The sequence below is a fragment of the Lipotes vexillifer genome, unplaced genomic scaffold (genome assembly GCF_000442215.2).
Source record: "Lipotes vexillifer unplaced genomic scaffold, Lipotes_vexillifer_v1.1 scaffold471, whole genome shotgun sequence".
Lineage (NCBI taxonomy): Eukaryota > Metazoa > Chordata > Mammalia > Artiodactyla > Lipotidae > Lipotes > Lipotes vexillifer.
In genome coordinates this window covers 1,806,688-1,818,544 of record NW_006780162.1, presented here as the reverse complement: position 1 = coordinate 1,818,544, position 11,857 = coordinate 1,806,688, and the positions used below count along the sequence as shown (strand labels likewise).

Genomic DNA, 11,857 nt, shown 5'->3' with positions numbered 1-11,857 from the left:
TGCTTCTGCCGGAATGCCCTGCTGGAGAGAGTCACCCCACGGACTGGTATTACACCAAACCCACGTTTGCAGACTGACCCCTCAGTTTTGCCCCCAAATCCTTTTTCTTGATGAATTCACTCTCACTCTGCATAGCAACAGTTTCACACCTGCACGTCTTTAAAACTCCTCAGGTTGCAATCATGCTATAAAAAGTGATCTAGGACAGTGGTTCTCAAAAGGGGGGTTTTGTTCTCTAGGGGACATACAGTGATGTCTGGAGATGTTTTTGTTTCTCACAAGGAGGAATGGGTGGTGCTACAGCAATCTAGTGGGTGTAGAGGCCAGAGGTGCTCGACATCCTGCAATGCACAGGACAGCTCCCAACTGTAATGACCTGGTCCCAAAATGTCGATAGTGTCATGGTTGACAAATCCTGATTCTGGGTGTTAAGGACTGAATTGTGTCCCCCACCCCCCATTCATATGTTGAAGCCCTAGTCCCCCCCACCCCCACCCCTGATACAACTGTATTGGGAGATAGGGCCTTTAAAGAGGTAATTAAGCTTCAATGAGGTTATAAGTATGAGGCTGTAACCCGATATGACTGGTGTCACATGACCTTATAAGATGAGGAAGAGACATTGGGGAGGTGTGGCCACACAGAAAAGGACATATATGAGGACATAGTGAGAAGGCAGGGTCTGCAAGCCAAGGAGAGGCCTCAGGAGAAACCAAACTTGCTGACATCTTGGTCTAGGACTTCCTGCCTCCGGAACTGTATGAGAATAAATTTCTGTTGTTTAAGTCACCCTGTCTATAGTATTTTGTTATGGCGGCCCTAGCAGACTAATACACTAAGTAATCTATTTTGGGAGCAGCTTGGGAAAGTGGGAAGACTGTAGGATTGACAGTGTGGCCTTAGAGCAAGTTTCTTTACCTCTCTCTCTTTTTTTTTAACATTATGAACATATATTTTGCATTTTTAATTGAAGTATAGTTGATTTACAATGTATTAATTTCTGTTGTACAGCAGATTGATCTGTTACACATATACATGCATTCTTTTTTGTATTTTTTTCCATTACGGTTTATCACAGGATATTGAGTAGAGTTCCCTGCGCTGTACAGTAGGACCTTGTTGTCTACCTATTCTATATATACTAGTTTGCATCTGCTAATCCCAACCCCCTAATCCATCCCTTCCCCACCCCCTTCCCTCTTAGCATCCACAAGTCTGCTCTCTGTGTGAGTCTGTTTCTGTTTCATAGATAGGTTCATTTGTGTCATATTTTATTTTATTTTTAAATTTATTTATTTTATTTATTTTTGGCTGCGTTGGGTCTTCATTGCTGCGCACAGGCTTTCTCTAGTTGTAGCGAGTAGGGGCTACTCTTCGTTGCAGTGCACAGGCTTCTCATTGGGTGGCTTCTTTTGTTGTGGAGCACGGTCTCTAGGTGTGAGGGCTTCAGTAGTTGTGGCACGCAGGCTCAGTAGTTGTGGCACGCAGGCTCAGTAGTTGTGGCTTGCGGGCTCTAAAGTGCAGACTCAGTAGTTGTGGTTCATGGGCTTAGTTGCTCCACGGCATGTGGGATCTTCCCGGATCAGGGATCGAACCCGTGTCCCCTGCGTTGGCAGGCGGATTCTTAACCACTGCACCACCAGGGGAGCCCCTGTGTCATATTTTAGATTCCACATATAAGTGATATCATATGATATTTGTCTTTCTCTGTCTGACTTACTTCACTTAGTATGATAATCTCTAAGTCCATCCATGTTGCTGCAAATGGCATTATTTCATTCTTTTTTATGGCTGAGTAGTATTACATGGTATATATGTACCATATCTTCTTTATCCATTCATCTGTTGATGGACATTTAGGTTGCTTCCATGTCTTGGCTGTTGTGAATAATGCTGCTACACACATAGGGGTGGGTGTATCTTTTTGAATTGTAGTTTTGTCCAGATATATGCACAGGAGTGGGATTGCTGGATCATATGGCAACTCTATTTTCAGGTTTTTTGAGGAACCTCCATGCTGTTTTCCACAGTGGCTGCACCAACTTGTATTCCACCAACAGTGTAGGAGGGTTCTCTTTTCTCCACATCCTCGCCAGTGTTTGTTATTTATAGACTTTTTAGTGATGGCCATTCTGACCAGTATGTACCTCTCTGACTCTTAATTCCTCATCTTTAAATTGGGACTAGCCATGATTATCATTTTGGGTTGTCACGAGGGTTAAACAAGTTAATGCAGGTAAAGGGCCTGTTATGAAGCAGGCACCACTCACATGCTACCAGACCCCTTTATTACCCCTTGTGGTTGGAGACCTTGCCATTTAGTTTTGTAATCACAGTTCCTGGAAGCTTCTGGCACATCATAGGCATATCTTAAATGTGTATTGATTTAATCAGTGGCATTTGGGGTGCTAATTCAAGAGCTATCATTTAAGCATTCTTTCTGTACCAAATACTGCAGGTACAGCTGAGAACTCTGCAGTCGTAGCCTCTGCCTTCAAGCTTATATTCTAGTGGAGGAAGAGGAATAATAATTGATAAAGAACAAAGTTAATATGGTTTCAGACCCTTATAAGTGTTATGATGGAAATCAATTGAGTGTTGTAATGAGTAACTGTTAGGGGAAGGTACTCTGGATAGTGTTTTTAGAAAATTATCCGAAGAGGTGATTTTTATTCTATTTTGTTTTGTTTGCCGATATAGGTGTGCTTTACTGGTGACTTAAACTCCTTAAGAGCTATTGCTCTTATGAAGTGATATTCCAAAATGGGGAACAACTCTTAGTACAATCTTCTCTTGCATTGTATTGTATTGTATTGTATTGTATATGTATTGTATATCAATACATATACATATATATGTTCCAGGAAAACTCAGTATATCTTAAAAACTGTTGTACGTGTAAAGCAGTTAGGTTCTAGACCTCGAAAGTTGTAAACAGGGTTTTGCCTACCCGAATGGCCAGTGGAACAGTCCAAAGTTGTGAAGGGTGGTGCCAGGCCATCACTTGTGCAAGGGAATCCCAGATGTTTCAAGGTGTTTACTATCTCTGGCCCCCACCCACCAAATTCTAGTAGAATCCTCCAGTCGTTATGATAAGCAATCCTTCCTACTCCCCATTTTCCAAAACAGCCTCTAAAGGGCAGTACAGCCCCCATTGAGAGCCAGGGTTTTGAGGGTCTCCAGTGACCTCCTGATCTCCTATCCAGTTGTCATTCTTGCTCTTAGAGCCTTTGACACTGTTAACCAGCCCTCCCCGGCTTCCTGCCCTCTCTTGGCTTCCATGACCACACTCCTTGGGGTTTCCCCCTCTCCTTCCTCCGTCCCTGCTCCAAGTCCCGATTGGGCTTCTTGCTGTCCATCTGCCCATCCACGTAGATCCGATCTTGGTCTCTTTTTCTCCTCTCCATGTTCTTCTTTGATGAAAACTTCAACATCACTTCCAGGCATCTAGCTCCCAAAGTGCTGTTTCTATGCTATTCAAGCTCATTTTCCCAACTGCCACGTGGACCTGGCTACGTGAGCCCCAAGTTAACCGTGTCCAAAATCCAACTGGGCAACTTCCTCTAAAACCTGTTATTCCTTTGGTCATAGTTGTGTTCACGGCAGCATCATCTACTCACACATTCTAGACATGGCAACCGTCTTAACCTCTCTTTCTCACTCCCCACATCCAGTTGGTTGCTTTGTTCTCTCAAGTCTAAGGAAGTGATTGGAGTTGAATATTCAGGATAAAGTCCTGCAAAGATCAGAACACTGGTGATGAAAATCAGTGCCCCAGCAGGGGCTACTCTGACCCCACCCTTCTGATCTTCAATTTTATTTTAAAATAATTCTTTGGACTAGCTTAATTTTTCTAGACCCTGGGCTGCCCTGAGCTAATTTGTTTGTCCAAATTAATTACCAGCAGGGGGTGGCAGTCTCATTTTCACAGAAGCCTTCTGTTTTGGAAGAGATTCCTTTTGCTTCAAACAGTCCGATTTAGGTTCTTTGGCAGTGTAAAGGGTGACTTGACATTTCCATAAAGACATTTAAATGTTACCGTCTCTAAAGAAACACTTTTAGAATGTGAAACCTTTATTTTTTTCCCCCAAGGAAGAAAAACCTTGTCAGCTTCATTATCTCTGTAAAATAACTTCCTCACTTGCTTTTCATGTTGCTAATGGAAAAGGATGATGATACTGTTTTCAAAAAATAAAAACAGTCGTGGAAGATTTCAAGAAATTTGCTTTTGGTTTTTGTCTGTATAAATAACACCACAATTCGGAGGTCGAAGATGCTTGTAGGGTTATATATTATCCTTCCAAGTTGACGTTTGAAAGATCTGCTGGGAGGGCAGAACGATCCAAAAGATGCTGCTGGTGACCCTTGTTCCACACTGAGAAGAAGGCAAAAGAGACTTAACTCTTTGTGTGTGTGTGTGTGTGTGTGTGTGTGTGTGTGTGTGTGTATTCTAAAAATTGTGATAAGGGGAATTCCGTGGCAGTCCAGTGGTTATGACTCCATGCTTTCACTGCTGTCGGCACGGGTTCGATCCCTGTTCAGAGAACTAAGATCCCGCAAGCCATGCAGCACGGCCAAAAAAATAAAAATAAAAATAATGATAAAACCCAAATAACATGAAATCTATCCTGTTAACAAATGTTTAAGTGTACAGTACAGTATTGTTAACTATATGCACATTGTCGTACAACAGATTTGCGGAACGTTTTCATTTTGCATAACTGAAGCTCTATATCCATTCAACAGCAGCTCCCCATTTCCCCTCCCCTCCACCCCAGGAACCACCATTCTATTTTTTTCTTTTATTTATTTATTTTTCTTAATTTAATTTTTTAATTTTAGTTTTTTATACAGCAGGTTCTTATTAGTTATCCATTTTACACATATTAGTGTGTATATTGACATATACACCACCATTCCATTCTGCCCCTATGACTTTAACTACTTGAGATCCCTCATATGACTGGAATCATGAAGCATTTGTCCTTTTGTGACTGGCTTATTTCACTTAGTACATGACCTCAAGGTTCATCCATGTTATAGCATATGACAGGATTTCCTTCTTTTTAAAGACTGAATAATATTCCATTGTATGTATATATGTCACATTTTCTCTATCCATTCATCTGTTGAGGGACATTTAGATTGTTTCTACCCCTTGGCTATTGTCAATCATGCCACAATGAACATGGGAATGCAAATATCTCTGTGAGATCTTATTTTCAGTTCTTTTGGATAAATACTCAGAAGTGGGATTATAGATCATATGGTAATTCTATTTTTAATTTTTGAGGAATCTCTATACTTTTTTTTATGTTTTACGTAGCAGCTGCAGCCTTTTACATTCCCACTAACAGTATATGAAGGTTCCCATTTTTCCACATCCTCAACAACACGTGTTATTTTCTGTTTTGTTTTGTTTCGTTTTATTATGGCCATCTTAACAGTTGTGAGGTGATATCTCCTCGCGGTTTTGCTTTTCATTTCCCTGATGATTAGTGATTACCTTTTTATATACCTGTTGGCCATTTATATTATCTTACACAATTGACAAAAAACAGCACGAAGTGCATTAAAGACTTAAACCTAACACCTGAAACTGTAAAACTCCTGAAAGAAAATATAGGGGAAAACCTTCATAAAATTGGTCTTGGCAATGATATGACAACAAAAGCACAGGCAACAAAAGCGAAAGTAAAGTGGGACTATATGAAACTAAAAAGCTTCTGCGCAGCAATTAGCAATCAACAGGGTAAAAGGCAACCTTCAGAATGGGAGAAAATATTTGCAAACCATGTCTTTGATAAGGGGTTAATATCTAAAACTCTTGTAAGAAAAAAGATTTTCTGGATGAATCTAAATCAAGACAGCAAACTTGTTCTATAAACGGTCAGAGAGTAAAGATTTTTGACTTTTCAAGCCGTATGGTCTCTGTTGCAACTACTCAATCTACCATTGTATGAAAGCAGCCATAAATAATACGTACTTGGATGGGTGTGTCTGTGTCCCAATAAAACTTTATTTATAAAAACAGACTGGGGCAGATTTGGCCTGTGGACCACAGTTTGCTGATCCCTGATCTAGAGCAGGGTTTCTCCGTCTAACTCTATTAACATTTTTGCTGGGTAGGTTTTTGTTGGGGGGCTGTTTTGTGCATTGAAGGATGGTTTGCAGCATCCTTATGCCAGACGCCAGTAACAACCCCTTCCCCTCCACCCCAGTTGTGACAACCCAGAATGTCTCCAAACATTGCCAAATATCTTCTGGGGGACAAAATTGCTGTTGGTTGAGAAACTCTGATCTAGATGATTGAAATAATCTGATGAAGAGTGATAGGAAATATTTCCGCAAAACTACAAGAAGTAGGGGAAGATAGAAGAATGGAAATCCCTAGTGTGTTTGCCTCAGGAAGGTCAAGTTCCCCTCAGAGGGGCCACTAATCACTGCCTAAATGTGGAAAGCAGTTCAAAAACAACTGAAATGGCAATGTACTTGAAAAGTGCTCTGGAAATAATGCAAATGTGATCTTAACCTACTTTTGTGATAGGAACCAGAAACAGAACAGTTCAGCACATTAGCCTGAGCTAACAGGACTTTCTGAGCTCGAGGGCTGGCTCTGAGTTGCTGGATAGGAGCTCACGGTTCCAGTGCCCACTTGAGCAAGCGTTTATTTTTTCTGCTTATCTGAATTCAGAACCAACATAAGCAGGGTGATATCTGAAAATGCTCACATGTTTCTCATTGTTTGGACAGGGCCAGACAAAAATGGCCCAGATTCACTGCAAATTGGCAGGAACACGTGTTTTTGAAAGTTAAAAACAGCCTAACACTCATGAGTGAATCTCAAAGAATGTTGTCTTCTTGTCCTTTAGAATAAACACCTGTTTTGCAAAAAGGAGAGTAAAAGCCATCTTTCTTGAGAAATCATTGGTTTCTTTTTCTTCATTGCTATTATTCTATTTTTAATAGTTAAAGAACTTAAGCACAACTTACCATATTATAATTTAGATAATTGTCATTTTAAATAAACAAACAAACAAAAAGAAAAACAGCCCACATTTCGCCAGGAAGTTCAGTTAGGCCTTTTTAGCTGAGTTTCTTTTCTGGGTTGAAAAACAAAGGAAATCCGTGGATCCTTTTCTTCTTGAATAAAATTCTCCCTAGTTAGATATATTTTTCTAATTGATTGCAAGAAAAAGGGGTCCACATCCTTGAAAGGAGCTGTTTGGCTACGAGTCCTGTCCCTATTGCTACCTTCTGTGACCACAGCTGATGCACTTAGTAACCCACATCTCCTGTTCACGGGTACCACTGGATGTGACATAATAATGGGACCATCTGGTGGATCAGTGGGATCACTTCTTTTATAGTTGGGATCATGACAAAGGGTGATAAGAATAGATTCGTCATAGCCTTCCTGGAAATCCACATTTCAGCATACCCCAGGAGACCCAGTTCCTTCAATCGCATCTATTTGTGCCTGACTTTCCAATGAACACCCACCGCCTTCCTTGTAGACTGGTCCGGTGTGCGTATAAATGGTACCTGTTTGACCGCAGACCTTTCTCTCTGTCCCTCAGGCTACCATGGCCTCTACTGTGAGGAGGAATACGACGAGTGCCTCTCTGCCCCGTGCCTGAACGCTGCCACCTGCAGGGACCTTGTCAACAGCTATGAGTGCGTGTGCCTGGCAGAGTACAAAGGTGAGCATCATGTGGCCGACTAGTGGCAGCAAGGTTCTCAGTGACGTCATGGATTTCTCCACGTACATGCGTAAACCTCTAATTGGTGTGAAGTTGTTTAGAATAAGAATCAGATGCTGGCAGTGGGATGATGTATGGGGCCGAAAAGAATAGTTTGGAAGTCTCTGGTTTCCTCTTGATAAACCGAAAAATCTGTCTCCTGCCCTTTCCTTCTTCTTGTATCCTCACTCTCTTCTCTGTCGAATGTGTAAAAAGCTGATGATATTAAGTGGACTTTCAGACACAGGTCAGAGGACACAGCCATGGAATCCGGGGGGAGGAAAGCAGTGCTTGCTGGACGAGGAGAGGATGCCATGCTTTTTGGTGGAGGAGGCAAGTGGAGTCTCACGTGTTGGCGAAAAAAAGTTCATTCTCATTAAATGAGTCATTAAAAGGGAGGCATTTAGTTCATTTGAGTGGACATGTGTCAGAGTCACTCCGGATAAACAGCTGACATTCACCGAGTGTTTATCACACTCAGACCCTGTTTTAAGTCCTTACGTGCGTGAACTCATAAAAAAGGCCTGACAGTAATCGGAGCGGTGGTAGTGTCAGCCCTCAGGAGCCCAGCCAGCATGGTCCTGAAAGCCCTTCCATCTCCTCCCCAGCAGGCTCACTGGTGTGGCTTTATTGGAGCCCTGACACCCTAAGCCGCCGCTGTGGCAGGGCGCCGGGTCATCAACTAATTTGCGCGCACTTCTCTTAAGTCACGACTCCCGGGCTGGTGTAGATTTTTGTAATGCTTTTGAGGGCTCTATTTATAGCCATTTCACTTAACCTCTTTCTCCCACCACCGCTTACTTGATACCATCCATCTGCCAGTGACCTCACATTGTAGCCGACTTTGCTTCTCTTTGCATGGACCCACCTTTATTTAGAGGTCTTTCTGGTGAGCCTCAAGAGTTTGTAGGGCACATGGATGAACTTGACCTAGCCCCTGGATGGAGGGGCTGAAGCTGGGTCAGGTCTTGGCTTTATGTTTGGCACATCTGATGCTTCTCATGGACTATAATGCCCATTTAGAGCCGAACTCCGCCAATTCCCATGAGGACAGATGTGCTGGCTTCATCCACATGGATTTCAGTTCTAGGTAGATCAGAGCATTGAAAAATAGGGAGTCCACTCAAGTCTGGAAAGAATAAAGGAGCAATGAATTAGGAGACCTAGGTAGCTCATCCTCATTGTGCCATTGGATTACTGATGACCATGGATATAAACCTTTTCAACTGACTTGTCTTTATTTTGTCTGTTTAAAGAAAGGGCAGTAATGCTTACTGAGAGATTTTGAGATTCTTCAATGACAGAATGAGTAGTGGTGGATGTGCTTCCAAATTTTAAATTCCAAAATTCTTTAGTTTATGATAGAGTTTTATGGAGTAAATTTCATCTTTATGAATGACAAAATTATTAATTGGGTATACTCTGAATTTGCCTCTTATGTTCCTGGCTTTGAAGCGTTGCTCAGGCTATCATGACCAAGAAATAAAAAATGAAACTGTATATGATGACCCACTAGTGACTCCACAAATTCATGGGCTGTGATCCTGGCTTTGTTTACCTACTTCTTCCATTTTTCTCAAGGAGTATTCCTGAATTTTGCTGCTTTCCCCAAGCCTCATATTAAATCACTCACTCATAGGATATAACAAATTTCACGTCCATCTTCATGGAAAGAAAGAGTGGTTATCATTTGTAAACATTTTCAGATTTCTCTAGTTTTCCAATGAGCAATGGTTCTCAAACTTGAGCATGTGTTAGAATCTGCTGGTGGGCTTCTTACAACATAGTTTGCTGGGCCCCACCCCTATCTAGGGTAGGGCCCAAGAATTTGAATTTTTGGTAAGTTCTCAGATGATGTTGATATGCTGGCCCTGTGGCACCTTTTGAGAAACCCTGTCCTACAAACTCATCTGCAATCACAGCCACTCAAATTTTATTGTCTTCCTTATTACCTGATCACATGCTCCCCATTCTGCTCAAGGTTAACCCTTCCATATATGCTCCTTGTTCCACCCCTTCTGTCTTTCTGTGACCTTTCTCCGTCAGTTACAGACGCCCTGCTGTGGATGACTCAAGAAGGTAGAGTGGACTCGAGATGACTCAAGATCCTGGAGGGGATCTCAGACACATTTGAGGATGTGGGTTTCTGAGAAAAGGATGCGGTGCTGGGAGCCTTTGTGTACCACAGGGTTAGGGGATAGGGTTCTGGAGAGAACGGAGGACTCGATGACCAGCTGAGCCCAAAAGACCCTTCAGCTTATAGAGAGGGAAAACATGCTATAATGTGCTGCACTTGACTCTACGAGGCAAAGGGCTCTCCTGATCTCATGGATCCTGGCTGCCCTCTAAGAGGATGCAGTTGGGCCGAGCTGGTCCTTTGTGTGTGTGTGTGTGAATGAGCTCCTGCTCACACCTGGAGAACCTTGAGAACCCCAAATTGGGAGGCCATGTAGACAGGGCTAATTTGACTGTGGCCTGTCCAGCACTGGAGGACAATCTCCAGTATCATCTCCCTCTGCCTGAGGTTGCCAACCTCAAGCCTGGCCAGTCCAGGGAGCCTGTACCAGCAACTCAACAAGGGGGACAAAATCTAGGAAGTAAAAACAAAATTGCAACAAACCCCACAACTCTAAACACTCAAGAAGGGAAGTTAAAAAACAAACGTAATGTATACCACTCAAAATTGAATTTAGATCTGGAAAAACAAAAGGAGGAAGTATGTCATGATAGAAGTAAAAATATGAGGGAATGGAAACGGTGAGTGAAAAGACAGGAAATGTGGAGAAAAGATGAAGAGATATGTTTCATCTGCATGATGGATGTTGTGGAAGAAGAAAGAACACATGGAAATAAAACCAGAATCAACCACCTACTAGGGAGAAGTCTATGAGATGAAGAAAATTGAAATTTTCAAATAGAATGGGCTTACAAAATGCCAGAGGATTAATGAGGGAGATGATACGTAATTTGCAATTTCCTGGTAGAATTTCCAAATCCAAGAATACTGAGAATATTTTTTACAAGATTCTTCATAGTGAGTACAAGTTACACACAAAAGAAAGAATCAAATCAGCACTGAACTGCTCTTCTCTAAAATGAAGCTAAACAACAGTAAAGAGTGTTTTAGATTTTTCAGTGAAAATGTCTGGTTGTTAAAGGTTCATTTGTATTTGAGGGGTAAAGAGAGACATTTTGTACATTTAAGGATACAGAAAACATAACACCATGTACCCTCTCTAAGAAAATTATTTTCCAAGGTATTCTCATCAAATTGGAACTAAATCAGAGCAAAGATAACCAGATAGGGGATGATGGAGAACAGGAGGAAAAGGGTTGAGCAGACTTCTTTACATGCGGGGATGAACCTAAATAGGTGACATTCATATGATTGTAAATACTAATTTAATGGTAAAGAAAAGTCTCTTGAAAAAATAGACATGCCTACTATATTAATTATTATTGCTGCATAGTGAATTATTATAAGGTAGTTGCTTAAAGCAACACCCTTTTATTATCTAACAGGCATGGCATGGATTAATGGATTCCCTGTTCAAGGTCTGGAACCCAAGCCTGGAATCAGGGTGTTGGATGAGCTGAGCTCTCATCTGAGGCTTAAATAGGGAAGGATCAGCTTCCAAGTCCCCTCAAGTGGTTGGCAGAATTCATATCCTTTCAGCTGTAGAATTCTTGACATTCTGTTTCTTGAAAGCCAGGAGAGGCCTGAACCCTCTTAAAGGTCTCACCTAGTTAGGTCAGGCCCACCTAAGGTTAACTCAGAGTCAACTGATTAGATACTGTAGCAGCATCTTCAGAATCTCTTAACCTTCGCCAAATGCTATTGATTAGAAGCTCACACTCAAGAGGAGGGAGTTATATAAGGGTGTGACTCATTGGGTGGTCACCCTAGAGTGTGTCACTACATCTGTTCTTAAGGAAAATTTAAAGGACCAAACTAAAATTTCATATTATTTTAACCAAGTCCATGACTTGGTGGGTGTTGGGAAGGATTGGAAGGCATACAAGTGTGTTAAAGATCTCATCTCAATGGGCAGGTAAAGTGATATTTCATTTTGATATATTTATAGAGACATTTAGGTTTGGGTTTAAGCAGGAAT

General features: G+C 41.7%; 1 protein-coding gene across 1 annotated transcript in view; it reads left to right on the top strand.

Annotated features, from left to right (window-relative positions):
• The window catches only part of DNER (delta/notch like EGF repeat containing), a 333,590-nt gene that overhangs the window by 271,647 nt on the left and 50,086 nt on the right, over window positions 1–11,857 (top strand). Inside the window, 1 exon segment of the mRNA XM_007453261.1 lies at window positions 7,581–7,703. Coding sequence (XP_007453323.1) covers window positions 7,581–7,703 — 123 coding nt within the window.